Source organism: Oculina patagonica, chromosome 10 (genome assembly GCF_052425735.1).
Source record: "Oculina patagonica isolate OP01 chromosome 10, crgOcupat, whole genome shotgun sequence".
Lineage (NCBI taxonomy): Eukaryota > Metazoa > Cnidaria > Anthozoa > Scleractinia > Oculinidae > Oculina > Oculina patagonica.
In genome coordinates this window covers 22,502,811-22,530,205 of record NC_135767.1, presented here as the reverse complement: position 1 = coordinate 22,530,205, position 27,395 = coordinate 22,502,811, and the positions used below count along the sequence as shown (strand labels likewise).

General features: G+C 39.0%; 2 protein-coding genes across 3 annotated transcripts in view; both read left to right on the top strand.

Moving 5' to 3' along the window:
* The first annotated feature begins 67 nt into the window (after positions 1-67).
* On the top strand, positions 68-11,753 carry LOC144628892 (copine-3-like). 2 transcript variants are annotated; one of them, XM_078487005.1, is made up of 16 exons: positions 68-440; positions 1,045-1,224; positions 2,339-2,404; positions 2,948-3,022; positions 3,652-3,735; positions 4,381-4,470; positions 5,262-5,357; positions 6,384-6,470; positions 6,900-6,959; positions 7,715-7,848; positions 8,682-8,736; positions 8,889-8,940; positions 9,398-9,531; positions 10,234-10,397; positions 10,870-10,939; positions 11,114-11,753. In XM_078487005.1, the coding sequence occupies exons 1-16, from the start codon at positions 312-314 to the stop codon at positions 11,243-11,245; spliced, it is 1,608 nt and encodes a 535-aa protein (XP_078343131.1). In that variant the 5' UTR covers positions 68-311; the 3' UTR covers positions 11,246-11,753. The 2 variants fall into 2 exon arrangements, with proteins under 2 accessions (XP_078343131.1, XP_078343130.1); XM_078487004.1 differs by lacking the exon at positions 5,262-5,357 and adding an exon at positions 5,416-5,511 and having other exon boundaries at positions 11,114-11,671.
* Positions 11,754-15,179: 3,426 nt separating this feature from the next.
* The window catches only part of LOC144667356 (uncharacterized), a 44,537-nt gene continuing 32,321 nt past the window's right edge, over positions 15,180-27,395 (top strand). The window contains 3 exon segments of the mRNA XM_078528741.1: positions 15,180-15,644; positions 18,699-18,852; positions 25,581-26,056. Of these exon segments, the coding sequence (XP_078384867.1) occupies positions 15,180-15,644; positions 18,699-18,852; positions 25,581-26,056 (1,095 nt within the window).

Here is a 27,395-nt window from a genome sequence, read left to right as displayed (position 1 = left end):
GCGGATAAACCGTGTGAAGCGTCCCAGAAGGCATTTCGCTGAACTAGAACCCAGTCGCTAGCCCGGAAACAATTCGGAGGAGTGGTGTTTTGTACGAGCAAGATCGAGCAACAATTTTTCGTTTGTATTTTGTTTTCAATTTATACTGCTTTTTTGCACAGCTACTGGAAATTGTCACCCTGCAAAATAATCATCTTCCAGTTGTCTTACGTGAACGCCTTTTGACAAGTCTATTGACAAACAATCAACTTGTTTGATTCCTGTTGATTCGCGGTCGATCGCACCACAGCGAGTGACAAAACAGTCTGGAAATGGCCGACTGTGTAACTCGTGTAGAGCTTCATGTCTCTTGTAGAGGGCTGCTCGATAAGGACACGACTTCAAAATCTGATCCTTTATGTGCACTGTATATTCAAGATTCACACGGAAATTGGTTTGAGGTACGTTTTGTGATGACAGGAAGATATAACGTAACGAGATTATTAATTAAAACACAGCTGAACTCAGCTTTGCACGATACCTTGTGACGTGGTGACTACAAATAGGATCGATTAGCTTAGTTTTAGAGAGAACACCTGGAAATCGTAATAAAATAATAACAGTCCAGTTGCAACTAGCTAAAGATGGGCTTGTACCTTGTTACTAAAACTGAACTTGATATGTTATCAAAATTAATTGAAATTGAAAACCGCCCCTAGCATTTGATTTTTTTAATTTTTTTAATTTTTTTATTTCTTTTATTTTATTTTATTTATTTATTTATTATTTTTTTTTTGGGGGGGGGGGGTTAAAATTCCTCAAACAAGTTATTTTTCCTTCCCTAGATCCGTATTTACATACAGTTCAATGGTGGACACCCCTTAATGTAAGCAGTCACCAGAGCAAGAATTTAAAGTCAGCCCTTGTCAACCCTGTGGGCTTAATAATATAATATTTGTGTGTTTGTAAATGTTTTTATGACTAACCAACTACATAGTGCAGATCATTTTATCGACAAACATGCACCTAACACTGCACACAAATCTTGTTCTCTTCCCATCACAGCATGCTAGGACAGAAAAAATCAACAATAACCTCAACCCAGATTTTGCCAAAGGAATTGTCGTGGATTATTATTTTGAGATGGTGCAAAAACTGAAGTTTACAGTTTATGATGTCGACAATGAGACAAGTTCCCTGGGAGATGACGATTTTCTGGGTGACATGGAGTGTAATCTGGGACAGGTATGGGGTAATGTTGATAACTAAAGGCTGATTTACATGATACGATTTTGTCACATGTGATATGCTTGTGACATGCTTGCGACAGGCCTACGACACAAATTGTGTCATTTAAATCAAACCTACAACTCGTTTACGACTGTCGTAGGCGTGTCGTAAGCTTGTCGCATGCGACAAAATTGTACCGTGTAAATCAGCCTTAAAGTTGTACGTAATATACTGCAATTTACATGTACCTGTAGGGGGATGGTGGCAGGGGGCAGGGGAGAAGGAACCTGGTTGTAAAGGAGGAAGTGCAGGGGAGGCGGAGTCAAAAGAAGGCTCTGACAGGAATAGAGATGTAGGAGAGGGACTTGGATTACCTTGATGGTAACTGAAGCTGGGAGGAATAGGAAACATTGTGCGACATTGCATAATACAGTCAAACTCCCTTTTAAGCGCCCACCCAGTAAAACTCCTGAAACTATTTTCAGTATAATACTGTATATTTATAAGACCCCTTCCAAGCAGCCACCCCTCTTGGTCGCGATGAACATTTTTCTATTTTTTTTTTTTACCCCGATTAAGCAGCTAGTTAGAATGTAATATACGGTGTTTGGATTTATTTTCAACAAGGTTGGACAGTGATGGCTGATAAAATCATTCGAACACAGGTTTATGGTCATCTTCATTTGGTTCAGTTATTCCTTTTCACACTATTTTGTATTGAAATAACGTAACCTTTTTAAATGGCCTTATGCTTATTTCCTGCAAACCCCTATTAAACGGCCAACCTCTATTAAGTTGCCAGTTGCCATTTCCCCGAGGGTGACCGCTTAATAGGGGTTCTAGTATTTTCAAGGGAAAAAAAAATACAAAGAACCAGGAACCACTAAGCAAAGAGCAAGAACTGGGTTGGGGATAAGGATATACAATGTGGGATAATTGTTTAGGTCTACCCCCTCTCCCCCCTGACCTCCTTCCCCTCCCTATCCCCTCTACTTACTGAACATGGTTCCCTAACACTTTTAAAAAAAAATCTCATCATTTTAACTTATTTTAAAATAACTCTACAGCTATTCATTGAAGGAATGCATTTTATTATTAAAGCTCCAATTTGTTTCCCCATTAATTCCAGATAGTATCAAAGAAGTCATATGCAAAGACATTGCAAATACAAGGAAGACAAGTTGGAACCATAACAGTGAGTACAGCTGTACATACAAAACCAAGTAATTCTTAAATTGACAGTCTGAAACTGTACAAATAATATATTTAAAGACTGCTCTTTAAAAGCAAAAGCCAATACTTGTAAGATATGCACGAACATGCAGCTTGGCATGATTGCGTATTGCTATGCAAATTAGTGTCAATTGTTGTTATATGACCAATCACATGGCCCAATTGTGCCTAGTAGTTCAAGAGAGTACGGTTCCTGGATGTTCTAAAGAAGCCAACACAAATTGAGATAGTGAGCAAAATGACAAATACAATTTGAACAGTGTAGTTTGTCATACAGTATATATGTACATTGTCATGGCAGACACATTGGCATGGCTCACTTAATAAAGTAACAGTGTCCCCAATAAGTAGCTAAGGCCTGCATGCCTTATGTTATTAGACACGCTAGAAGTTTTTGACACTTAAAGTTTATGTTGATGATTACCTGCAAAAGGTTAGAAATCAATACAGTTACCAGTATAAACTGTGTGTTTTTAACATTAGTTTTAACGCTGTTTCCTTGTAGGTATATGCAGAAGAAATAAAAGGATCAAATGAAATAGTTCAGTTGACATTCAGAGCATCAAATTTGGATAAAAAAGTACAGTATTATTTTGATACACCAGTTAACATAATTATACTGTAGCTTTTTTTAGTAGAATAACACTGACCTGTTGCTGTATACAATCATAATTTTAATATATGCAGTATGTTGTATTATTTGTTGTAAAAATGAAGAGTCCCTGAAAAAATAGATAATTATAAACTCACTCTGATAAATTGAAAAAAAAAAACTACTGATTAAAAATTGTGTGAAATCTTACACCTTTTCTAAGTGCAAAAAGTGATAATTGGAAGACTGTCAATTTTATTTCAGAGTTTGCACATGCCTGCGGAAAGATTTAATTATTAGAATTACTCTGTAAGAAGGATGATTAAGCTGCTACATTCTCTTTACCATTCAACATACACCATGTACTGTAGGCAAAACTCTTCTGAAGGTCCTGCCAATTTGTTGTAGAAATTTTAGCCAAATTTCAGGGGTCTCATGGTCTCAAATTTTTCTTTGATGCCTTCTCGGAGTCTCAATTTCATTTACAAGGCTAAAAAGGTCTTGGGCTCGCAGAAAAGATATCAGTCTTGCCATCTCGCTAAGTCTCGCATTTACCATTCGACACCCCTATCTAAAGTGATTAAAAACTTAATTAAGTCTTTGTACTGCTGTCATAGGACTTTATGGGAAAATCAGATGGTTTCCTGCAACTGTCAAAGGTGAAAAGTGATGGTGGCTCCTTGCTTGTACATCGAACTGAGGTAAGCTGGGCTGTGTATAGATTGAAGTGTGTGTACAAAACGTTTTGGGATGCACAAACTTATTTCCGACAATTATATTTTTTAGTAATGTAATAAAACTAAGCAAAGTCCTTTTCAGTCTGTAGTCATGGATTGATTTTAAATCAAACTACTACATGTGTGGTACTTACTTGTGTGGTATATACGGTACTATTTTCAATTATTCACCTCAGTGTCGGTGAATGACTGGTGGTAAATATCCACAACTATTCACCTCCACTTCAGTGAATAATTTTCAATTATGACAGAACTGGAGGAATGGCAAAGTAAAGCTTGTTTATTATGATCTCTATAAGAAAATGATCCCTTGAAATGAGATTTTAGAATTTTCTTGTAATTATGATAACTTCATGCAATCCATGTAGTAGGTGACAACTATGTCAACTTTTATTAACTATAGTATGTTACGTAACTCTTTTCCTTGGTGGCCATTTGATGTGAAGTCGCCATTAGAAAATTTTGGTAGCCAAATTATTACTAATATCTGTAAATCTTCATGCCAAAAAGCGTGAATGAAACCAAATTTTAATTCTGACTGAAGAGGTGGGTTAAAAAAGCTTGTTTATCACTCGTTTATTCTTCTGTTTATTACCTGCACGCAAACAGGTTGTTAAAAATAACCTCAATCCATCATGGAAGTCGTTTGACATTCCACTTGCTACCCTCTGCAGTGGAGACTACGATGCACCAATAAAGGTATGGCACATGTGTTGTATCCAATATTATTTTTATTTTTATTATTACATTTAATACATTTAGGGCTTAAAAAATCCTTTGAATTCCAACTTGCTTTTTGACAGGTAACACTAAAAGTTTGCTTGTTCAGGGTTTGCCTATTAAGTTAATTGCCTTGCCTTTAAAATGTAGTGCAACCCTCCAAGTTTTTTTTTCCTTATTGTCCATTTGGCCACTAAACGCTCAAGTTTGGTACAGTGCAAAATGTTATTAGCTCATGCTTTCAATCCTTTTTCTCAGTGTTAGTCGCCAGGCTGGTGACTTTGGTTCCAATTTAGACGTCACTTCCAAAATTTCTGTCGTCGTGGCAATTCAAAAGGTCTTAACTTGGAGGGTTGTTAGTAGTGGCAGACAGCCTTCCTGGGCTGTTGCCAGCTATAACAGACCAAAAAAAAGTCTTCTTGCACCAGACAACCAGATGGGAAGTTTTTGAGGCCTGATTTAGTTTGATTTCAGTATCATTTGCATGTAATACTACATGAATTACAGTTAACTTTTAATGTGTAACGTTTTGTGTTAGTTTTGACCAGGTGACGTCTCCACATAAAGTTATGTATTCCCTTCTATGTTATGCAGCAAAATGTAATATTGTAACAAACGAAACATTAATCTAAGACACCAATGTAATGAACGCTTGTAACAAAATTAATAAAGAGTAAACAAATAAAATAAAATAAATAAATAAAAAATAAATAGATAAATAAATGCACCGCACTAATGGTAACTATCGTTTAATTTTACAACGTCGCCAGATTGGTTGTTATGACTGGGACCAAGATGACAATAACGATTTGATTGGTTGTGTGGATATAACCCTTCGACAACTGATTGACGCTAAAGAGTCTGCGGTATGTACTGTATATACTGATGCCTTTTTCTGGTTGTTTTTGTGTTTAATTGCAACAGATCGATTGCTTTGATTCTGATGATGATGGAAGTCATGACTTTATTGGTTCAACCAGTGTTACTTTTCGACAGTTGTTAGAGTTTAAACAAACTGGGGTAAGGTGACTGTGTGTGATTAAGATGGTTTCCGCCCAACATTCGAGCAATACAGGCAAAAATAAAGTTACCAAAAAGGCCTCTTAGCATGGTAACAGTTTAAGTACAGCTAACAAAAACCTGCCAAAAATTTAGCACTCAAGCTGACCCCGCGAGAGAAAAATGGATTTGAAGTTGTCAATATTTCAGTTAAAACGGACGTTTCGCGCCAGTTCAAAACAAAATGGCGCGCGTTTTAAACATTTTTACGAGGTTTTACTTTAATTTTCTCGAGCATGCTTTAGAATTTAATTACGGGGTCACTAAGACAAATGAATTTCGATAAGATCTTTTAAATAGTATACAAAATGTTGCCGTGCTATGAGTAGATTTTTGGTACTTAATTTTCGCACTCATTGCTCGAACCTTCAGCGGAATCCGTCTTAATTAAGAACAAAGGTACCCATAGTAGTTTGTTTTTTGCTATATCAGTTGAAGATCAAAGTCATTCTAAACTACATTTTAGAGAAGGTGCATTTCAAGGAGAAAAGGAAAAGATCTATAACTGTCTGCCATCATCATAACTATATTCCACTGAAAGTTCTCCATAACTCCAACGTTCAAGGGAAATCATAAAAAGTTTGTGTTATCCAGTGTTCAAGATGTTGAGGGTAAAATGGCCCAAAACACAAGGCAGTGCCCTGGCCAGGGCTGAAACCCACCGACTCATGTTTTTTAGAGTTAAAGTAATCGGGTTGTTGTTAAAAATAAGAATTCAAAGCACCTCAATTCTTGGGAAAATAGTTGAACTGTGTTGATGTTCTTGCAGTGTATCAGCAACACTCAAAGATGATCTTAAATTCTTATTACCTTGTGGAATGATTTTATTTCAGAAAGGACTTGATCTGGTGAATCCCAAGAAGAAACAAAAGAAGAAAGGATATGTGAACTCAGGAGTGCTGTACGTTGTTCAGTGCAATGTATGTACATGTACATGTTGGTTTAAACTACTAGCCATTCTCCATGTTTTAAAAGGTTCTCTTTGAATGGGCATGCAGGCGAGTATACATGTATGGCCGCACATCTATGGGGTGTTCATTCCAGAAGTTTCTAAGCAACATGGTGTGTTCAATGCTTGTGCAATTGTTTTCAGAGTTCTCACGAGTGCTCATGAATGCTAGCTTTCGTTTGGATGAATCAATTCAGAAACTGTTCAACTTACTTGAACAAGATTTGCAAAAACTGACACACACTTGTTTCACCGACTGTACTGTACTATACTCATTACTGGTGAATTTGTCTTGTACCAGCCGGTGTACTTTGAAAAACCAAACATATCAAAAAGTGAACAGTAATATTTACATTGCTTTTGAATTCCAAAACTACAAGATTGTTTCACTCTTCCTTAGATTACCAAAGTTCACACATTTTTGGATTACGTAATGGGAGGATGTCAAATAAACTTCACAGTAAGTGTATAATTTATAAAAGAGTGCAGCATTACAGACTACAAACGTTTAGGGTTTTGAGTTGGGAGAGTTAATTAAACAGTGTTTTTTACCCTCTTCTCGTAACAGCAATTTAAAACAGCAACAGAAAGAATGCCTGATTTCCTCCATGGCGCGTGCCTGCAGGGAATCGTGGTAATTGTATTCATCAAACCATGTGCGAGACTTTGCAATGATGAATACAACTACCATGATTCCCTGCCGGAACAGGCCATAGCGGGAATCAGCCATTGGAGAGTTCCTTTTCGCCAGAACCCACTGGTAGCCTCACCCAAACGTTTGCAGGTGTGGTTATGGGGTTCTTACCTCTTGTGGGAAGGAACCGGTCAGGATGATCATTGAATAATGGTATGGGGTGTTTCCAAAATCATCACACCAACTGAAGGAGATGGATCCTAACATTTTTTAATTCGGCTCTCTATAAGTGCTTTCCATTGATGGGAGACTGGAACTGGGAAACCAGGCAAATGGAAAGCAAATTTCCGTTCCGAACGGAAAAAGAGGAGTACCTCAGGAGGTAGTCCACAATAACTGAACAGATTGTCCTGAAAATTACTATTCCATCTGACTTTTAGCCGTGTACAGCCGTCCCGCTCCACTGAAAAAAAATGCGGAGCGGGACAGCTGTACATAAGCTATCTGACTTTCAACCCAAATTTCCAGATTTTTTGGCCAATGGTAAGCACTCATGACGTCTTTATTTTGGTTTGATACAGGTTGGAATAGACTTTACAGCATCCAATGGCGATCCAAGTCACCCACAGTCACTGCATTATGTGAATCCGTATGAACCCAATGAGTATGTCAAGGCTCTGGTGGCTGTAGGAGAAGTTTGTCAGGACTATGACACGTAAGCTTGACTGCTATTTATTTTTTAACGACGGACTGGTACGCAAACTTAGAACAAAGATGTAGCAGCTCTCGCAAAGTCTCACATGAATGGCTCGCTCCCTTCGAGAAAACAAAATAAAAGAAAACAGGAACAATACCCCTGGCCCCAAAAACAGTTGAGCAGTTGCTACAGTAGAGGACCACTAGAATTACAAGCTTACAAGAGCTGCAACACTTCTGGGAACGTCTCTCAACAGATGTGAACAACTATCGACACCTTACAAACGACTTATTCACGACATAAAGGAAACCGACAAACGGATTTTCTCCCCTCCACAAAAAAAAACACAACACTTCTTAATTCCAATTTGATCGGGAATTCGAGGACCACAGGTTTGTCAGTTGCAAGACTGTTATGTGCAGCCCTAGTTAAACATTTTTTTATTTATTTGTTTATTTATTTATTAAATTTATGTATTCATTTAACGGACCTCAATCAGAACGACTCAGTTACTTTTACTTACAATAGACAGTTTGAACTAACCAATTACTGTTGACAGACGGACAACGGACCAGAATTATAACACCATCGACTGACAACAACTTTTCGCTTGATTTTGAAGATGACCTCCCCACAGGTTGTCGAAACGTCAATGACCAACAACAGTTCTTTTCAGAACTACTCTCACCCGGTCGATCACACTGTACCCTAACCGACCGTTCAAAAGTAGGTTACGATCCCCTTGCGTCTCGTTTGCACGAGGCGGGTTTTTCGGGGTTTTTCGCGAGAATCGCATATTGAGAGACAAAAAGCGCTTCTTAAAAGAACCAATCTTTGATTTTATCTTGTAGTGACAAATATTTTCCAGCATTAGGATTTGGAGCAAGAATACCTCCAGGAAACCAGGTAAGTAATGATAAACCTATTGACCATTATTCCAACTTCTAGCGTGACACAAGCGCAGCTTTCAGATCGTAGCTTCTGCTTGCCACACGCTGTTTTTAACCAATTCTTCAGTTAAAGAGGAGTTACTTAGAATTTTGTGTTTGTTTTCTTAGGTTTCCCACGAGTTTCCTTTGAACTTCAATCCTACTAATCCATACTGTCACGGTAGGAAAATTTGGATTTTTGTTCCTCACGATTGACGACGTTTTTAAACTTAGAGTGTTGTAGTAGACTCCAGGGCCCTTACCATTACCAACCAATGAAAATATTTCACTGCACAATTTGCCTGAAAATACTTTTCAAAACTCTTACAAATGCTGAGACTTTTGAGAAAAGGGGTGGGATGATTATTTGACGTTTACCTAATATTTGAACCGTATGGTGTCAAGGCTTCTCTTCACCGATTAAACTGATCATAGCCTCTCTTTATTTCAATGCAAAAGAACACAAGAAAAAGTGCAAGCGAAGGGAGAGCCTCCTGTTTCGGGCTGGCGTCCAGTTCTTTCGCGATTCCTTTCCTTCGTTTGATGATCGGGGAAAAAATAGAGGGCTGTAAATAGTCGATTCTGATACATGTCTACAAGCAAAAAACTAACCAGAAAATGCTTCTCTTTTTGGACAGGTATCCCTGAAATTGTCGCCGCCTATCAGAATTGTATTCGCCAAGTTCAACTTTATGGTCCGACAAACGTTTCACCGATCATTAATCACGTGATCAGGTTCGCGGAGCAGGCGGCCAAGGAAAACACGGCGTCGGTATGTACAGTGGAGTGTTAATGATCATAATGTAAACTCTCCTAAGAGCAGCAATACATTGCCAAGCAACATGTGATGAGAATATGTTAATTCATGATTTAACTCTGCAATAAAGAAATACTGGATAGTTTTCTTAATGAAGACTGTTTTGAATTAGAGCGTGAACATCAAGCGATTGAACAATGATCGGGTTAAGTCTGCATTGGACAGTTTTAGTAGCATTTAGCGACTAGCAGTATTTCTACTCCCCCTCGATGAGATGCTAGTCCATCACAAGGTTACCCTCAGCATTTATTCGCCGGTACCCATTTATACACCTGGCCGCAGTTGTTCAAAGGATGGATAACGCTTTCCACCGGATATATCACTATCCGGTGGATAGCGAAGGTAGGTCTTGTATGGCAGTTATCCAATGGCTACCGATTTATCCGGTGGATAGCGTTACCCACCCTTGAACAACTAGGCCCTGGGCGGCAAGAAGCAATGATTCAGTAGCACACATGTCTCGCTATAACTGTAAGAATCTTCTAAAATGTTTCTTCTGAAGTATATTTCTTAACAGAGTATTTCTGTTCACGAAGGTCGGCTGCACGCAACAACCCTTGACTTCGAAAGCCAGCTACAGCAAATGAACATGCTGCTTTTTTTTCTAGACTGATATACTAAAATCAAATTATTTTATTTTTGTTGATATCTTAACAGCAATATTACGTTCTGCTCTTGTTAACTGACGGCGTGTTGTCAGACATGGAAGACACAAAAGCTGCCATTATCAAAGCGTCTCGTCTGCCAATGTCGGTGATAATTGTTGGAGTTGGTCAAGCTGACTTCAAAGATATGAACGAACTTGACGCTGATGAAGGAAGGTATGATAATGCAAAGCCTTCATAGCCTTTAGAGCAACAAAAGTAATCGCTCTGACCAACTACAAAGGGCACAGACAGCCGAGTCAGACAGCCGATCAAAACTCGAAGCAAATGCATGCAGCCGGCACAATGCGCGGGAAAAAGTGCTTAAGCGAGTCACGATTGATTATGGTATGACTCCTGATTGAGTGATAAAGTGGTACGAAATTTTAAGACCAATCACTATTAAAGCCACGTAATTTAAAACCAAAGCAAATGCGAATTACTTTCCACAGTCAAGTGAAAACCGCTCTATTACGTAGCATTGTCAATCTTAATAAAATGGCCATGGAATTGTAAAGGATTGTGGTGAAATTACTAAGACTGCCAATTTTGAGACCTTTGATATTTAAGGGCGAGATGTAATTGAGGTTTGAAAGTTTGACTTGCGACTTAATTTAACCGATGGTGACAGACTGTTTTCTTTCTTCAGGTTGCGATCTGGTCATCATTACGCTGATAGAGATATTGTGCAGTTTGTGCCGTTTAGAGAATTTAAAACGGTAAGTTTGGTGTCGTGTTGTATTATTTTGCGCAACTTTTGACTCGGCAACACGTTGCGAGTTTTTGAGCCCAAGTCAAACTCGCAACGTGTTGCCAACATTGTTGCGCGAAAAATCGTTTTTCCCGTGTAACACAACCTTAAGGCTCACACCTTTTCCTTTCCTTTTCAACAGCAACCTCCAGCAATCCTCGCTAAACACGTGTTAGCAGAGATACCCAAACAAGTACAGGAGTACTTCAAAAAGCGTGGCCTCGCTCCCATGCCACCAAAAGGACCAGCACCTCCCTCCTTGGGCGGTCTCTAATGTCACAGACCAACTTCTTTTGTGCAACCCCGATTAAACGAACTCACTCGGCTCAGGAAATTTAGTATTCAGTATTCATTATCAGCGGCAATTTGGTATATGCGATTTAAAAAGAAATATCAGGGAAAACAACCATTGCTTATGATATATTATGGTTTTCATTTGACCGGGCTTGCACTCAATATTTTTCAAAATTACCTTAGCTAGGGTTTAGGACCTTTTATACCAAGAATAAAATTTATAAATCAAATCAATACAATAGTAGTTACACCAATTTTCGCTTAGTGGGTGGCTAGGGACTAGCACAATAAATTAAGCATTTTGTCAATGACTCAGGCCCTGTCCACACTTACCCGGGTAAATTTGAAAACGCATCTTTTTTTTTCCGGATAGGCCACCGGTCCACACTGAAACAGCAGTTTTCGGTGAACGAAAACGGAGCTTTTCAAAAACGCTTTCCAAAGTGGAGAAATTTGAAAACGCACTAGTGTGGACGGCGAAAACGGAGCTTTTCGAAAACGCTGACGTCAAATATTAAAAAAACGGTTTAATTAGCTTTACAATAGCTCTGTGCATGAGTTGCAACGCTGCGTGCGATGAAGCGTATCGTTTTCAAATTTATCCGGAATAATGTGGACCGAAAACATTTTGTACGACGTTTTCAAATTTCTCCGTTTTCAAATTTATCCTCATTAATGTGGACAGGGTTTTGTCTGCAAAGTAGTCCTTTCCTTTCCGATAGCACGCGAGACACGTGACAGTTTGGGGCGACAGTTACGTGACAGTTTGGGGCGCGAGTTGCGTGACAGTTTGGGGCGCGAAAGGAAGTAAAAAGAAATCTTTCGGGTTCCATCTCTCGCCCCAGACCTTCGCGCGCTCTTGGAATGAAAAACGACTGCCACGGGAGCTCACATGCACGATAATGTATTCATAGGAAACCCAACTTAGTAAGAAATGTAGAATTAACGTAATGTCCAACAAGGTTTGAATTGAAGGAATATAATTTCCTTGATGTATGTTTTCATCAGTAAAGTTATAACGCAAGTGAATGTTTTGGAAGATCTAGAAGACTCGCGCGCTCGTGTTTCCACCACTGTCTCAAGTTTTTCAAAACTTCCACAGTGAAAATAAGAAAAGAAAGTTCTTTATTTCGCTTGGAATAATTTTCTGTTCCGTAACCCGGTGCATGATAAAGCCTTAAGTTAAAGTTATTTGTAAAAGGCCATTACATCCTTTATTCGTAAAGATATGTACCAAAGCAATTTTTGAGCAGAAAAACCATTATTTTGATGTAGTTTTATTATTCAAATACAAATAATGCACAATAGAATTACAGTTTACGTAGCATTGCAACTGCACTGAAACAAGTAGAATTACAATTCCTATGGGACATTTTTTATTTTCAAAATTTTCTCGTTCTCATGTAGCTTGTTTTGATTGAAACATTTACTACTTCTCAACAAGCCTCAATAGGGCTGTTTCCAGTAGTAAAATGGATTTAAAAGTAGTTGTAGTTACAAGCAATCAAATTTGTCTATTAGAATTATCTGCTAAAATAGTATATGCCATGACAATATGCTAAACACAGCACTAGGATTCACAAATAAAATTAATAATTTTAAGGTATGTAAGCCGTGTATTGTACTTTGCATTGCCTATCTTTGAGCTCTTACGCGGGAATTCTTGGAAGCACAAAAAAGCATGTGAGCTTTCCTCTTGATTTTCAGCCCACGAATGAACATAGAGATATTTTAAGCTACAGCTGGCTACTGAAATGCTTCGACGCCCCACTCTTCTCTATCCCCCTCCTCAAATCAAAACGTACTATTACTTTTTAAATGCGATCCGTGCTGTGATGAGTTGTTAAGTACCTTATTATAGGAAATTTATTTTAGTCGCGTTAATTTTTGTCAGCGTTAATTTCCGCGACATTAATTAAGTGAAGCGTTAATTCAGCGACCTTAATTTCCATTAATCTGGATCCTGTCCAGGCATAGTTGTATTTCGATCTTTACGATATTTCCAGTTCATGCCTGCTTTCAGAAGGACAGTTCGACATCTGACACACCATCTTCTTATGATTGCGGCCAAAAAATTCAATGTTGAGATATAATTTGTTCTTGTTGTCGCCACAAACTGCGCTTCCTTGTGTTAACCGCGTTAATTTCATTCAATTAAAAAATTTACCTCCCCTTTCGCGTTAATTTTCAGAAGTAAGTTTCCCTCCAATTCGCGTTAATAAAGTCGCGTTAATTTCAAATACCTTAATTAAAAAGAGTGTTAATTTCCTAAGGTTTGGAGATGTTCTTTGTCTAAGACTAGTAAACATTCTGTCATTTCAAACTTCGCCCCAAATCCTTCGGTAACTCTGCGTTGCCGACCATCAAACGTTGCCCAGCGCTATCCTGAACAAGACGTTCAAAAGTTATAGGTCACTTGTCTTTGATGTGATCTTAGCCGTAATAGTGTTTAATTGTAAACAGGAAGGAAAGGAAAAGACGAAATTCGTACCAAGGACTTTGCCGAGCTGCAGTCATTTCTGATACTTGACCAGATCAGTCAAAGAATCGTACTAAATTGTCTTAAGAATATGTATGAATGTTTAAAATTTATAAACTGCTACAAAAAAATCACTTATTCAAATTTACTTTATAAGGAAGAAGTCAACCAATATCCCACTTACAAGCAGTCTCGATTGACATGTTAACTTTCATGTTTTAACCAATATTGAAACTGAGAACAAAGTGTTTAGTTTCGTAATCCTGAAACATTTACAAGAGGTTCTGATACGTATTTCATGCGACCCATGAAATGTGCTAGCACTTGATAAAAGGAAGTCAACAAATGAAAACCGCTTTGAGACGGAAGCGTGCATCCATGCAGCAAAACGAATTTCAATAAACCCAATATCATGCGACCCATGCAACCACAACGAATTTTAACAAACTCAATATCAACAACCATTGTCTGTGTGTTCTTGCTTTGATGACATCACTAAAAATAACCTGCTTGTATATGAATACCGCTGCAATTAAGTGACAGTTTAGTTGTTGATTTATACAGCTAGAACACGGAGGATCGTGCTGGTCAACGCTGGTAAACCCTATACTCGGTGATACTCGGTAAGTAGTATAGAAACATTTTGGGATGTGCTTTTTGTTACATTTTCTTTGTAAGCCTTGTATAACTTATGACATCAGTGCCGTACCATGACAAATTTCTGATTAAAAGATAATTTTAATCGCTCAGAAATTTAATCGTAGTTCCGCCTGACTCCCGGCCTCTACCGCGATTGCCGTACGTATAAGACTTGTTACCCTGGTACTAGCTTACGACAGTTATTGTCTTTTTCTCTTTATACACAGAAATACGCAAAAAGTGCCAGTAATTTTGTAAGAGTACAAATAAAATTTATATGCCGCTGTGTTGCCTCTTGGGACTAAAACATTCAGTCTAAAAAGGGGAAGAGAAATAAACTGAATATTGTTTGTTTGTAACGAAAACGTGTGGCATTTAAGACACAAAAATTAATACTTGCGACGATAAGAGGTAGGGGAGGGGCAACCATATTTTGACAAATTATTAGGTTGTGTGTTTTTATGTCATTTTTTGTTTTGTTTTTTCAAAATCTTTTAACAATTTTGAACATTTTTTGCATGTTGCTGCATAAGCTTGAGTCAATAATTTTGATATTTGTTTGTTCGTCTCTTGACGTTTTAAAGGATCCTTGGCGTAATTCCTAACTCATATGACGTCACATGACAAAAGTAATATTGGCCCAAAGTTTGTCATAGACGAATGCACCTGTAGTAACAGAGGAGTGACCTTAAATTTGCAGGATTAAACGCTGCCAACAGATCCTCATGAGGTTCATGAATAATGACGAAAGAAAATTCTTTATTTCCCTTTCCAGGGTTTTCTTATTTTCTTAGAGATGGAAAATTATTCACCAGTGTTACATACAACAATATATCTTTTGATGCCGTTGCTACTTGTCATTCAACACGTCGAAAGCACAAGTCTTGGAGGAGATATCACAGTCAATACGACTCTAACAGTGAACGATTCAGCCTATGTCGTATCTCAAGACCTCGTTGTTGCTGAGAACGCCACTCTAACTATACAGCCAGGTGTGCAATTGCACTTTGATGTTGGAGTTGGTTTACAAGTTAAAGGTTCCCTGCAAGCGAAAGGAAACTCGCTAGGAAGAATCGTCTTCAGCAAAACACCAACGAACATATCTGTGAATGTGGATGATTTGAACATCACAGCGCCTTATTACAATGATGGAATTCGTCTTAGTGACGGGAAAAATTACCGTGAAGGTCGGCTGGAGATTTTTCTACGAGGAGAATGGGGAACTGTGTGCGATGATTATTTTGATATGAAAGATGCCCAGGTACCATGACAAGACGCAAGCCTTAGATACGAGAAGTTCGGTCATTTGAAATGACCGAACTTTGATCCGGACTAAAGATAAAACAATAGAAGTCGCTGACAGATCTCACAGCAAGAATTGCTTGAACGCTTTGGTTAATGAACGCGTAATGTCAATCACACGTCAACGCCTTGCACGCTTAAGAAACCCAGCCGCGCGATAAAAGCGCAATGACTTGTACAATATCAATCGCTTCCAGCAATTTACAAGGCGAATGAAAAGCAATACATCGCAAAAGGCTTTCGGGAAATAACGGGTGCGTTTTCAACCAGCCCTGCTATTAAAAATCTTACGAACAGTTTCCCAATAAAGCTGTTAAAAACATTACCCTGTTTAATTCTGTTTAATTATTTATTTTTTGCTTGGCGGCTCGTACTTGGTGGTCAGATTCTCTACACTGATAAAAAAGATAGGAAACACTAGTGGAAACATCGAACCAGATGAGGCCTTAGTAGTCCTTATGTTACATCGAACTGTTTGAGGCGTATCACCCGCCAGTTCTGATGGACAAAATGTTAAACTGCGTGATTAGTTTTTTTTAAGGTTACATCGAACTGTTTGAGGCGTGTCGCCCGCCAATTCTGATGGACAAAAATTAAGCTGCGTGATTAGTTCTAGCTAGTTCTTCGAGGTTACATCGAACTGTTTGAGGCGTGCCGCCCGCCAGTTCTGATGGACAAAAAATTAAGCTGCGTGTTTAGTTCTTCTAGGTTACATCGAACTGTTTGAGGCGTGCCGCCCGCCAGTTCTGATGGACAAAAAATTAAGCTGCGTGTTTAGTTCTTCTAGGTTACATCGAACTGTTTGAGGCGTGCCACCCGCCAGTTCTGATGGACAAAAAATTAAGCTGCGTGTTTAGTTCTTTTAGGTTACATCGAACTGTTTGAGGCGTGCCGCCCGCCAGTTCTGATGGACAAAAAATTAAGCTGCGTGTTTAGTTCTTCTAGGTTACATCGAACTGTTTGAGGCGTGCCACCCGCCAGTTCTGATGGACAAAAAATTAAGCTGCGTGTTTAGTTCTTTTAGGTTACATCGAACTGTTTGAGGCGTGCCGCCCGCCAGTTCTGATGGACAAAAAATTAAGCTGCGTGTTTAGTTCTTTTAGGTTACATCGAACTGTTTGAGGCGTGCCACCCGCCAGTTCTGATGGACAAAAAATTAAGCTGCGTGTTTAGTTCTTTTAGGTTACATCGAACTGTTTGAGGCGTGCCGCCCGCCAGTTCTGATGGACAAAAAATTAAGCTACGTGTTTAGTTCTTCTAGGTTACATCGAACTGTTTGAGGCGTGCCGCCCGCCAGTTCTGATGGGCAAAAAATTAAGCTGCGTGTTTAGTTCTTTTAGGTTACATCGAACTGTTTGAGGCGTGCCACCCGCCAGTTCTGATGGGCAAAAAATTAAGCTGCGTGCTTAGATTTTTTAGGTTACATCGAACTGTTTGAGGCGTGTCGCCCGCCAGTTCTGATGGACAAAAACATTAAGCTGCGTGAGTAGTTCTTTTATATTACATCGAAATGTATGATTAGTACCTCTGGCTATTTATTTAATAGTACCGCTTAATGTGTAGGACCATACCGACGTACAAAGGAAATCATATTGATATCTCAAATTAACATGATTAATAATCGTTACTACCGTTGGTCTGGTTGATATGTGGCCAGTGCAGTGGGTTATGCTGTAGCATATAGCACGCAAACAAATTTACCGATTTACTGAAGAGTAGAATTCAGCGTTGCTTAAATGGCTATAAACTATAATTTCTAGCAAATCAGTGTTTTGGTAATCGAAATTACAGTAATGAGCATTATTATTGAATGGATTATTTTCATTTAAGTTATGCATGGCTATTAACTTTCCTTTGCCGGATACTTTTTGATATACAATGTAACTGACTTACCTGGAATCCTCCTTCACGATGGCCGGAAACCGAATGGACGAAGAGTGAGCTAAATAAAATCAACTCGATGGGTTGCACACATATTGAGCGCGTGCTTTCGCACAAGAATGAAACAGGCCTTTTTCGTCGATGCCCGAACGATTTATCATGCCCCTCCAAAGGGAAAGCTATGTACATCGGCACCCATCAACAAGATCTCGAAATATAATGTTTTGAGAGGCGAATGATTTTGTCGACGGCACCAGCGCCCGGATCAGATAGCCATTTCGACTTTGCCAAAACATGCTTTTCAGTATCGATCCACAAACCGATTATCTTGTCATAAGCGAAAATTCCTACCTCAAGAACATCCCGCCTTACGAAATCGAAGTCATCAAGTAGCTCGAAATAAATCAGCTCAAGCAAAACTAATTGTGAATTGCCGCCAGGTATACATGTTCCCGCGAAATATTATAATTTATTCTGCCGCCTAGAAAGAAAATTGATCTTTCGTAATTCCGATCATTCGATCCACAGCATTTTTGACATATTACAACACCTGCCGTAACCACAATGAGAAGGCCTCTGCGTGAAACAATTGGCGTCTATAGCAACAACGGCTTCCAACAGCGCACCAAAAAATATCGCTTGCGGCTCCTCATGTTGAATGCGTAAAAGCGTGACAAAACAGTAAATTGATTTACTGATTGGTCCTTCGTTTTGTTACTTAGAAGAATTAGAAGTCTAATTCTTGTTCTCCAGCATACATTTGTCATTTTTTGGAAGTTAAGTTTGTAGCGGGGCTCCCAGAAGCCCGAAGGGCCGCAGAGCAGAGACCCATACCCATAGAAATTTACAGAACCATGTTTTTGGTTTTTGATGGTCATCATGGCTAGCGGCATGATTTGCGGGCGCGTGCGCCTAGCAAAGACGTCGCCGACGTCGCCCCAACATGGCGGCCATACTCCAGAAATAGGTTGGTTAAGGTTAACGAGAGCTTTCATCTTTTTGTACTTTCTATATAAGGGAAGGAATGGAGACCACTTAGGGGAATGTGTATCAGTAAGGTGCAATATACAGTTAGGACTGGTTATTAATAAAAACTTGCACAGGTTACTCTGTTTTCAATGATCTATCACAGGTTGCTTGCAGACAGCTGGGCTTTCTGGGAGCCACAAGATACTACAGACATGGCAGGGGAAACGGGCCAATTTCGTTGGACGATGTAGACTGCCAGGGGACTGAGAAGAGGTTGCTAGAGTGTAAACATCGGGGAATCAGAGTCCATAATTGTGGTGAGTCAAATAGACAAAGCGGGGAGCTTTATCCTTCTTACTCCTTAACATTTTCGGGCACGTAGGATTTGGCGCGTCCGTAGTAACGAATGGCAAGCGTTGTAGCGTAGGACGTCATAAGATAAATCGTCTTTTGTGCCACTACACTACTGTAATACCTTGCATTTACACTTGGTGCGTTTAAACTCTACCATTCTGCTTGACAAAATATTGATAAAATAAAAGGAAACATTTGATTTTCTTCACAGTTGGAAGATGAAGGTTTTTGTTTTAATTACCTTTAAAAAACATAACATGTCGCAATTTAGGCAAGTAAAAATAAACGATAATAACGAACGACGTTTCGGAGTCGTCATAACTCCATTATCAAGTTAACAAATGAAAAGAATAAACTGTCAGAAAAAGTTCGCTTAAGATTAACATAATAAAATATGCAATGTCACGCAAATAGTTTGGTTCGGATTGAGTCTGATTGGACATTCAGAGATGGTGACAATTCTCTGATTACTAGCATTTCATGCACTAAACAATCAAACTTATTCTTGCACTTCTTGATGACATGAAACTGTTTGTCAAGGTGTTTTGGGACAATACAGTGTTTGTCTCTATAATGCTTGCCAATAGATGATTTTTTGTTCTTGTGCTCGTCCACGCGCTGATGTAAATGCCTCAGTGTATATCCTACATAACTTGCATCACACAAGTCGCGTTTAAATCTGTATACAACACACTGCTGGTTTACAATAGGTGGTTTTTTCTCTTGTACTTTAAGCTTTTGTTCGATTTTGTTGCTAACAAAAACTGGTTGAATGACTGTGCGCGTTTTCTGGCTTAGGTCGTTGAGTTGTTTCAGTACAAAATCTGCAGAATCCTGATCTTTGAAGGGTAGTACTATTCGAACTGTTGGACTCTCGCCAGTGGCTGGTATTGGTTGTCGATCTTCGGTCTTTGAACTAACAAAACAACGGACGGTAGTATTGATGAGCTGTTCCGGATATTTCAGCCGGGAGAGATACAAAACCCTTGCTTATGTCGCAATTTGGATCAGATTTTAACTGCAGACAACTTAGAGAACCACAGCAAAAGTCCAATCGAGAATTCAAGCTGTGGATGTGATAATTTACAAATGCCTAAATGGACAATGCCCAGAGTATTTAAGGAACAGACTTGTAAGTGTCAATGACATGTCCACCAGAACCTCGCGCTATGGTGATATTACTTTACGCTGTCCTCGGTATAACCGTGAAACGGAAGGTGGAAGAACTTTTCTTGTTTCAGCCACTAAATGTTGGAACTCTTTGCCTATATATATTAGAACTAGCACTAGCATTAAGGCCTTTAAACATAATTATAGTAATTTTATTAAGGAAGGTTATGCCGACTTAGATAGCTTTCCCATGTCATAATTTTTAAATTTTTTATACTGTCACACCCAAATTATTGTTTGTATTTTTATCTAGTTTTTATCTATTTTATCTGTTTTCTTTTTTTTTATTGATAATATATTCATAACGAGCCACAAGTAACCGGAAGTTCAAAAATTCGCACGGTCTGGTTGCTATGAAGTGACGTCATAGGCCGGCTCAGAAGCTATCATCGCATGTGATTTGTGGTTTTACCGGCCGAGAGTTTTAACACTTTAGTACAATCACATGTGAAGCGGCTGTTTGGAGGCATTCCCGTTTATTTCAAGCGGCTGAATTGTTCTTTTGACATTTGTTGAGATTGGATTACAGATTTTCCTGACAACGGCGCGCGTTAAATTTGTCTTCATTTCGATCGAGTCCTGTTCAGAATGGATTCTGCAGCACTCCGACGTGCAAATCATGGAAATGGTACTGAATCCCCTGAATCCTTAAATATCCAGTGTTCCTGTGGATAATTGATGTGGCCCATTGGTTTCAAGCCTTTTGAGCGAATTTGCCATGGTCGATTTCAGAAACCTAAAAAATGGCGGGCTTTTCATCGACACGTACACAAGAAAGAGGTATCTATAGCCTATTAATTCCCTCGGCTTTGTTCCTCAGGCCTATTTTCGACAGAAAATAAAAAGACAGCGTCTAAAAGAAGCATATTTGGCTGGTGGACAAAACTAATTGGCCGAAGATCGGCCAAAATTTGACGAACAGCGACTGCAGCCACAACAATACTAGCGCCGATCGTTTTGGTAAAGTAAATACTAGGAGCTATGCAGGGTAACATTGTTCATGCATTACCAGCATATAAAATTAATATTCTCCAGTAAGAAGAAAAATCCATGAGTGACAATAGTCAGGCTTAATATATATTTTTTCTGGCTAAACCAGGATTTGATAAGGAATAACTTTGGAGAAGTGTAACTTGAAAAATTATGCGATCATTATATATCCTGTCTGGTTTGCTCATCATTGCATGCCAAAGTGCTTCTGGGACATACAAACTTATTTATTATTTTGATTCGTACATGACATCAAAGCTTAGGCAAGTGTTATATATCCTCCTTGGCTTGGCAAACTTAAAGTCCAGGTATCACTGCATACCAAATATAAGTGCTTCCAAGATATTGAAATTTATTTAATATAAATATATTTTGATTTGCTCATGGAATCTAAGCTTAAGCAAGTGTTAAATATCTTCTTTGGTTTGTCCAACTTGGAGTCCTGGCATTGTTACATGCCTGAGTGCTTCAGGGATATATAAACTAACTTAATATTTTCATTCGCACATGACATCGAAGCTTTGGCAAGTGTTACATATCCTCTTTGGCTGGTCTAATTTGGAGTCCTGGCATCATTGCATGCACATGACATCAAAGCTTAGGCAAGTGTTATATATCCCCTTTGGTTATTCCAATTTGGAGTCCTGGCATCATTGTATGCCTGAGTGCTTCAGGGATATATAACCTTTTTTTTTAATATTTTGATTTGCACATGACATCAAGGCTTAGGCAAGTGTTATATATCCTCTTTGGTTTTTCCAATTTGGAGTCCTGGCATCATTGTATGCCTGAGTGCTTCAGGGTTATATAACTTTTCTTAATATTTTGATTCGCACATGAGATCGAGGCTTAGGCAAGTGTTATACTTCCTCTTTGGTTATTCCAATTTGGAGTCCTGGCATCATTGTATGCCTGAGTGCTTCAGGGATATATAACCTTATTTAGTATTTTGTTTCGCACATGAGATCGAGGCTTAGGCAAGTGTTATACTTCCTCTTTGGTTATTCCAATTTGGAGTCCTGGCATCATTGTATGCCTGAGTGCTTCAGGGATATATAACCTTATTTAATATTTTGATTTGCACATGACATCAAGGCTTAGGCAAGTGTTATATATCCTCTTTGGTTTTTCCAATTTGGAGTCCTGGCATCATTGTATGCCTGAGTGCTTCAGGGATATTTAACCTTTTTTTAATATTTTGATTCGCACATGACATCGAGGCTTAGGCAAGTGTTATATATCCTCTTTGGTTATTCCAATTTGGAGTCCTGGCATCATTGTATGCCTGAGTGCTTCAGGGATATATAACCTTATTTAATATTTTGATTCGCACATGACATCAAGGCTTAGGCAAGTGTTATATATCCTCTTTGGTTTTTCCAATTTGGAGTCTTGGCATCATTGTATGCCTGAGTGCTTCAGGGATATATAACTTTTTTTAATATTTTGATTCGCACATGAGATCGAGGCTTAGGCAAGTGTTATATATCCTCTTTGGTTATTCCAATTTGGAGTCCTGGCATCATTGTATGCCTGAGTGCTTCAGGGATATATAACCTTATTTAGTATTTTGTTTCGCACATGAGATCGAGGCTTAGGCAAGTGTTATACTTCCTCTTTGGTTATTCCAATTTGGAGTCCTGGCATCATTGTATGCCTGAGTGCTTCAGGGATATATAACCTTATTTAGTATTTTGTTTTGCACATGAGATCGAGGCTTAGGCAAGTGTTATATATCCTCTTTGGTTATTCCAATTTGGAGTCCTGGCATCATTGTATGCCTGAGTGCATCAGGGATATATAACCTTATTTAGTATTTTGTTTCGCACATGAGATCGAGGCTTAGGCAAGTGTTATACTTCCTCTTTGGTTATTCCAATTTGGAGTCCTGGCATCATTGTATGCCTGAGTGCTTCAGGGATATATAACCTTATTTAGTATTTTGTTTCGCACATGAGATCGAGGCTTAGGCAAGTGTTATATATCCTCTTTGGTTATTCCAATTTGGAGTCCTGGCATCATTGTATGCCTGAGTGCTTCAGGGATATATAACTTTTTTTAATATTTTGATTTGCACATGAGATCGAGGCTTAGGCAAGTGTTATACTTCCTCTTTGGTTATTCCAATTTGGAGTCCTGGCATCATTGTATGCCTGAGTGCTTCAGGGATATATAACCTTATAGAGTATTTTGTTTCGCACATGAGATCGAGGCTTAGGCAAGTGTTATATATCCTCTTTGGTTATTCCGACTGTTAGTCCTGTCATCCGGCATTGCATGCCTGAGTATTTCTGGGATATACAAACTTCAAAGCTTAGGGCTTCCCCAAGTTTAGCCCTGGTATCAACATTAACATCAACCAATGAAATGACTAGTATTTCGACTCTTGACGAGACTCTACTCGCAGTTCTCGTCATTCATTCATTTGAACTGTAATGGAAAGCTTTAAAGTAAAATGAAAAACAAAACAAAAAAAATGTACAAAAAGCGCAAAAAATTCGTAAACGCGCACCAAGAAGCCCTTCAATGTGATGGCTGCAATAAGTGGCAGCACAGGACGTGCAACAGTACGTTCAGAGAACAATACAGACTGATTCAGGGGAACTTTAATATTGTTCGGTCTATGGTAGGAACATCAAGAGGGGAAGAACACAGCGAAGCAGTTGCTGAAATCCTGTTAGCGGCTCGTTTGTACAGCTGGTGTATAAAATAAAGCATATCCTGTCTCCAGTCCAGCAGCACTGCCCCCAAAACGGCTCTTTTACTGATGAGCCACCGCGCCCTGCTTTTGTCGTTTTGGACGTTTGTAGGTCGCCAAAAATGGCTCTTTTAGGAGCCGCCAAATCTGCAAAAGTCATGATCAACATAGTTTGTGTACTTTTACATTGTAAAGACTGTTAGTTCTCCGCGGGAAATATGGGCCATGCATTCACATCAATAAGTAGTTTAGTGAGATCAGAAAAACATCAATGAAAGAATGAAAATCTAAAATTCGATCTTTGTTTTGAAATGCCAACGAATTAATATAAGTAGATGAAATTTCTCACCGATGAACTTCCTCCGCCAAACGCTTTGTGCTATGGGCTGCGATATTTGTTGAGAAAAAGTGTGCAATTCGGTGTAGCAGATTCGATAGGTGTTTCGTTCGAGTATTCTTAGAAAAACGGTAAGAAATTCTGACTGCCGGGTACATAGCGCTGCCGGGTATCTAGACACAACTTGAAAAATACATTTCTATAGAGATAAGTCCGTACACGAGCAGTTAAAAATGAGAAAATCAAAGAGTTCGTTCAAGAAGTATTTCGCTTTTAAACTTTTAAACTCGCTCCGTGAAATAACTGGAGTAAAAGAAGACCGCTCGCATTCTTCCCAAACTAAAACTAATTGTGCCAAATATGTAATGTTCCGAACATCAAACGTCTTGTATTTCTCTGAAGCTTTTTTATGACCAAAATAGAATTTTTAATTATATACACATTCTCACGTTTCAGGATTATGACACATTCGCGCTAAAGTTCGCACATTTAGTAGAACAGAAACGATTAATGGCAGGGATATTGTTACAATGGAATGCTGCAAGCTACTGGACTTCACGCTGAGATAGAGGAGTAAAAAACCTCTATCTCTGCGGGATCCAGAGGTCTGTTTTCGGTTGCTAAGAACTTGCGGCTCGTTATGGTAGTAGTATTAACTTTTATTCTAGGGGAGGGCCACAGGTTTTTCAGTTTTTAACTGTAATGTGTAACCCTCATTAAATAAAGTTGTTATTATTATTATTATAATTCGGGTCGAGAGGTTTTCAATGACGTCTACTTTTGTAAAAGCCCCAACCAAACTCATTGTAGTTCAGAAGGTTTCATTTCGCTCATGCAGAACATTATAAGAGCCGACACGATGTCAATTGAGTTCATCTGGCTTGATTCAGAGAAACACAAAGGATTGGGAAGATCACCTGCTATTAATTCTTGGCTTTGCGCCTTTTGATCTGTAACGTTTTGGTAAGATCCGGCAGTTTCGTGGAAAGTCTGTACATTGATACACGAACAAAGTACAAATCAATCACTGAAAGGTACCTCGAGAAAAGCTGAGCCAGGAGTCCACTTGTCTCTCGAGGGTTGTCCAATACTGTCGCCATGATACCAGTCGAAAAATACGTTTTAGAGTCGTATTATAGGACAAGTTGTGTCGATAGAACAAAAAGGGTTGTCTAGTGACAAATGCACGTCATTAAGGAGATGCATTTTTTCCACTGAACAACTCTGTTTGTCCAGTCGACACAACTAAGTTTGTAAGACATAATGTTCGACTCGTATCAAGCCGAAAGTGTTGGGCATAAGTGGGGGCTTGTCTTTGTATACTACCTACTAGTCACTCAACAATTCATCACCTGAGCCAGGGATTTCTGCGGTTGTTACGTCGTTAACTTTCCAAAACCATCCCCCCACCCCGTCCCAATTTTTTTCAGAAGCCAGGTTGTTCTCGAGCATGTCTTTTTAATTTAGCTGTAATGATATTTTTTCCTATCGTTAAGGTCATTCTGAGGATATTGGAATAGAATGCTACAGCCTGGTGAAGTTGCTTGGACGCGAAAATTACTGGAAGGGAATCGACTTTTCCGAATCAAAAAATTCTTCATCTCTTCGGTACGTGGACGTATCCCAGGCCTACGAAGCGATAAAGGGCAGTGAATTTGTTCCAAATCTTGAGCAAGTGATCATTGAAAGCTCTGTATATGGAGTGAAGTCCGACAACACAAGTTCCCCGCTGATTATTAGCAATACCAGAATCAGAGACAGCCTGGTGACGGGCATCCAGATCAAAGGCAGATCAAAGGCAATTAAGATTGAGAACACGGCAGTAGATAACACAACACATGGAGACGGGTTATCTTACAGCGAAACACTTCCTGATCCAGTGGATTTCTGTTCTGCGGATGTGAATGCTACAGCATTTCCAGTCATTTTCGAAGCGTTGGGTAAGACAAGAACGAATGTCGATTGTGGCAAGGTAAGACGTTGGGTTACTTTACGAAGTATAAGGTACCGGTTAAAGCTTTTTGTCCAAGTATTAACAGGGATTTTTGTAGCATAAATGGTCAAGCGTTTTTGTTATTTTCCCTGGATAACACACTATTCCATCGCAGCCTGTTACTCCTTAAACTTGGTCAGGCTGTTCCAACAATTCATTGGTTTGTGGCAGTTAACACATAATAATCTTAATTGACAGAGGCAATGTTGTAGTGTATGTTAAGTTCTACCCTCCCCACCCTCCATGTTTATAATTACTCAGCATGCATACTGGAAGTTGACGATTAAAAGTGCACGAGTCTGTAATGGCGATGTTCTTTGTTGTCTTGGGTTAAATTCGAATCATCCATGGTTCGATCTGCGAATCCACTACATCTGTGATAGTAAAAAAAACACGCAGATAAGAGCTAAAGTCTATAAAGAATTATACAATAGCCGAGCTACTGCGCGCGTTGTGATTGGTTTATGCCTGTCATCTATTAGAGTACAGACGCACAGATGACGTCACTGCGTGGTGTGACTCGCGCGCGTGATCAGAGTTCATAGTCCAAATCAGTGTTGTCGGCAAAGTTTTTCAAAACTGGCGGGCCACAACAAAACAAAAAAGCTCAGCTTATTTATAGATCTACAGTGAGAAACAATCCGCCAAGTAACAGTTACCTTTTGAAACATTTAACTGGGCTAAACAAGCTTGAAGTAGACAGTGAATGGTTCGAGAAATTATCGAAATCTGTAAGAGTTTGTCCGATGTTGATAAGTTGGACGACGCCATGGGAAATCCATGAATGGTGGTTGAACGCTAATGTTAAAACTTACAAATTTGTACAACTTTCCAAATGGAATAAAGGTTAGTTTTTTCAATGATGTTTTAATTTTCCATTATTCTGTTTATTAAATCGGTTTAACAGTGTTTCGTGGTCACGGAAAACTTTATCGTGAAATGAAAACAACTTTAGGTCACCGGTAGCAGCATTGCTTTAATACACTGACGTGTACTGAAGTCTTTTGTTATTGTATAAAACAAAAAGATTCCATTTTGCCGTGGGTCTGTTCAGTTATATATCACAGATGACTTCAAAATGTGGTAAGAACATCAGTGACCCACTCGCCTAACGGCTCGTGGGCCACTTTTTTGTTCTTACCACATTTTGAAGTCATCTGTGATCTATAACTGAACAGACGCACGGCAAAATGGAATCTATTTGTTAAGCGGAGGTGCGGCGGCCTGATGGTTAGTGCACTGAACTCCTGATTGAATAGTCCTGGTTCGAGCCTTGGCTGGGGTGCTTACTTTGTGTTGCCGTTGGGCAAGACTCTTT